A 4,204-nucleotide genomic window follows, 5' to 3' on the forward strand; every position below is an offset into this window, starting at 1 on the left:
GGGAGGACAAAACAAAAAAGGGAAGTAGCTAAAGATCCTTTCTGCTGCCCTTCTACTACTTTTCTCATCCTTTCTGTTTTAGCTCCCACATCTTTTCTTTCTTGCTTAGAGCTGCTAGAGTGTTTGCCAGTAATATTTATGGTGTCAACCTTCTTGTGTTCTCGTTTTTTAAAGAGATCTTTTGGGGTACCTGGGTGGCTCAGTCGGTTCGGCATCTGACTTCCGCTGAGGTCATGACCTTGCGGTCAGTGGGTTCCAGCCCCATGTCGGGCTCTGTGCTGACAGCTGGGAGCCTGGAGCCTGCTTTGGATTCTGTCTCCCTCTCTCTCTGCACCTCCCCAGTTCACGCTCTGTTCTCTCTGTATCTCAAAAATGAATAAATGTTAGAAAACATTTAAAAAAAAAAATAGATCTTCAAGAGACCAAGAAGATTATCAGTGGAATTGATTGCTATTTTTGGATGCTGGTGCCTGGGGTTATAGGGAATGAGGAAAGGTGTCCCATCACTTCCCCTGGTTCTTCCTCACGGTCACATGGAACAGATAGTTCCTGAAGATATGAACAGTGCTTCTACAGCACTGCAACTCGGGTTGGTTCCCATCCTTTCCTTGTTTCCATTGAGAGATGCAAATCAATGTAGATTTGGTCCAAAATTCTGGGTATAATTAGAACATTGAAAATAGACAATTTTATAAAAATAAGCATAAAAGGAAAATCTTGCTTGCACTGTGTGTATGCTGTTTGTTATAAAAATTGTCTTTGCAGTCACTATTTATTTATTTATTTATTTAACTTCTTCGCACTTTATTTGAAATAAAGTTGTTGACCTTTAGCTTTCCAAAATAGGGGTGACTTCATTAATGACATTGCTGTTTAAAAAAAAAAGTTAAAACATTTTTGTTTTCTCTTTGTCTAACTAGATGTGATGCTGACCCTTCAGCCTTAGCCAACTATGTTGTAGCACTGGTCAAGAAGGACAAACCTGAGAAAGAATTGAAAGCCTTTTGTGCTGATCAACTTGACGTGTTTTTACAAAAAGGTAATTATTATGGCCTTTCAGCCACATATTTAAGAATTTAAATTTGAAACTTTCTGATAAAATCTTGGAGATAAAAGCTTGGAAGGAAAGACATCAGTCATTGCCCTTTAAACATTTGAATATACTGATTCCTGTTAATTATTTATCATGTATTTTGGAAGAACTGTTTTTACCCCCTTTCTTTCTCTGCTTCTTTCCTATATTGGAGCATTTGCTTTTTAGGTGAATGGATCCTCTTTGGCTTGTGACAGAATCTAGTTGATGGTTGGGGATAACAGTTTAAGGAAGATGAAACTATTTATGCTTACTGTTTATTAGGACTATGAAGCTATGTTTTTTTCCCTCTTGGCTGGAGCTTTTTGCTGTCCAGGAAGAGATGGGCATGATCCTCTTTACTTTGTGCCTCCAGCTTCCTATCTTACCAGAGTCCTTTCCATGACCTGCATAGCGTCCTGGAGTGCTCCCCTGCTTATTCTCTGACCTCATCTCCTACCACTCCCTCTCACTTGTTCCAGTCTAGCCACCTTGACCCCCTTGCCTTTTTTTTTCAGTATGGCAAACATGTTCCCACATCAGGGATTTTGAACTTGTTTTACCCTTGCTTGAAATGGTTTCTTTTCTTTGGTTTCTGGTTTCTCCTCAAATGTTACGTCAAATGTTTCCCCTGAGTGTTCTATGTATAGTATATTCTACCTCACGCCCCTAATCACCGTTTCCTTTTCCCAGCCTTGCTTCATTTTGTTTATCCTGGTACTTGTCACTTTTGTCATGTTACATGTTTATTTGCATGTTTATATGTGTGTGTGTCTTTTCCCCTCCCCCTACTTTTTGTCTTTCCCTTTGTTGAGAGTGGTGACTTGGAACCTATAATGCTTGGCACATAGAAGGCATTCAGTAAATGTTGTTGAATGGATGAAAGGAATGTGGATAATGCACACATTGGTTGATCTAGCTATTGCTGTGAGAAGATAACCTTCAACTGAAATGTCTACAGAGAAATAAAAGATAGTAAATATGGCTTCTCACTTGGAAAACAGGATTACATATTTTTTTGGTGGATTTTAAGGCTTTTTTTTTAATACACAAAAAACATAATACTTCTAGAATTCCTCCCCAGTACAGGTGAGTATTTGTTTTCTTTTTTTGTAAAGGAGTATTTTCTAAATGTATTCATTTGTTTTACTTAGTTTACATGTGATGAAACTAGAAGAGTCGTGAAACACAGAGCCATGAGAATAGTAAAAAAATAAATGTAGTGAAGACATTGGGGTAAGAGGCAAATGTATATTTAAATATACATTTAAGAATTTGTTGTAAAAGCTTTAAAGATTTTTAGTAACTTTTTAAAAAAACAGTACACAAGAAGAATCATAAAAACTTTTTTTTTAATATTTATTTTTGAGAGAGAGAGTGCGAGTGCATGTGCACAAATGGGGAAAGAGCAGAGAGAGGGAGACAGAATCGGAAACAGGCTTGAACCCACAAACTGTGAGATCATGACCTCAGCTAAAGTCAGACCCTTAACCACCTGAGCCACTCAGGTGCCCCTAAAACCTTTTTTTTTTTTAAGTTTATTTATCTTGAAAGAGGGAGAGAGAGAGACAGAGAACATGCATGTGAGCTGGAGAGGGACAGGGAGAGAGAGAGAGAGAGAGAGAGAGAGAGAGAGAGAGAGAGAATCTTAAGCAAGCTCCATTCTATCAGTGCAGAGCTGAGGAGAGGCTCGAGGCCACAAACTGTCAGATAATGACCTGGGCTGAAATCAGGAGTTAGATGCCCAACCAGCTGAGCCACCCAGGAGCCCTTATAAAACATTCTTTAAAAGAGAAGAAAATTAATAGCCATAAATTTGCCACCAGAGATAAAATCAGTTACCTTCATATATGTCTTTGTAGACTAGCATGGTCTAGTAGAACTTTGTACACTGATGAGTATAGTCTGTATCTTCCTTTTCTAATTCAGTAGCTCCTAGCAGCTTTTGAGCGCTTGAAATGGGGCTAATGTGACTTAGGAACTGATTTTTATGTTTTTAATTTTTATTTATGTATGTATGTTTATTTACTTTTGAGACCGAGAGACAGAGTGTGAGCAGGTAAGGGGCAGAGGGAGGGAGACACAGAATCTAAAGCAGGCTCTAGGCTCTGAGCTGTCAGCACAGAGCCTGATGCAGGGCTCGAACCCACGAACTGGGAGAACATGATCTGAGCCCAAGTCAGCTGCTTAACGTACCGAGGTACCTCTGCGCCCTAGGAACTGATTTTTAGATTTAAATTAATTTAAACACCTATATGTGTTTCGTGGCTTCTGTATTGGACTGCATGGCTCTGAACTTATATATATATATATATATATATATATATATATATATATATATATATTTGTATCACATGTCAAAGTAGTTTTAAATGAATATATGCCCTTGTAATCTTAAAAAAAAATAGTTTATCTTGAATATTATGTTAGGTATTTAGCTATGCTTTTGTTTCTTTTTTATAAATATTAAAAAGAATTTTTTTTTAAGTTTATTTTAGAGAGAGAGACAGTGCTAGTGGGAGAGGGGCAGAGAGAGTGAGACACAGAATCCAAAGCAGGCTCCAGGCTCAGAGCTGTCAGCATAGAGCCTGACATGGGGCTCGAACTCATGGACTGCGAGATCATGACCTGAGCTGAAGTTGGACGCCCAACCAACTGAGCCACCCAGGCACCCCTATAATTATGTTTTAGATGTTTGTTTTTTGAGACAGAGAGCGAGGCATGTGTGTATGCATGGGCGGGGTAGGGGCAGAGAGTGTGGTAGAGAGAGAATCACAAGCAGACCCTGTGCACTTGACACAGAGCCTGATGCGGGGTTCTATATCTCTGTCTCACAAACTGTGAGTTCATGACTTGAGCCGAATTCAAGAGTTGGCACTTAACTGACTGAGCCACCCAGGTGACCCTCTTTTTCTTTGTAAGTTTGTTTATTTAAGAAATCTCTGTACCCAATGTGGGGCTGGAACTCATGACCTTGAGATCAAGAGCTACATATTCTTCTGACACAGCCAGTCAGTCAGGCACCCCACAGTTCTTCATTGGGTTATAGGTCTTTTATTTTTTCAATTTTTTGAGAGAGAGAGAGTGAGAGAGAAGATGCAAATGGGGTAGGAGCGGGGGGGGGGGGGGGGG

At 39.4% G+C, this 4,204-nt stretch overlaps 1 protein-coding gene across 4 annotated transcripts in view; it reads left to right on the top strand.

Moving 5' to 3' along the window:
- The window catches only part of RBM27 (RNA binding motif protein 27), a 76,049-nt gene that overhangs the window by 13,816 nt on the left and 58,029 nt on the right, over window positions 1-4,204 (top strand). For all 4 annotated transcript variants that reach the window (XM_049648530.1, XM_049648532.1, XM_049648531.1 and 1 more), the window contains exon 2: window positions 921-1,039. In XM_049648530.1, the coding sequence (XP_049504487.1) occupies window positions 921-1,039 (119 nt within the window). The remainder of the gene's footprint in view (window positions 1-920; window positions 1,040-4,204) is intronic.

This window comes from Panthera uncia, assembly GCF_023721935.1.
Source record: "Panthera uncia isolate 11264 chromosome A1 unlocalized genomic scaffold, Puncia_PCG_1.0 HiC_scaffold_17, whole genome shotgun sequence".
Taxonomy (NCBI): domain Eukaryota; kingdom Metazoa; phylum Chordata; class Mammalia; order Carnivora; family Felidae; genus Panthera; species Panthera uncia.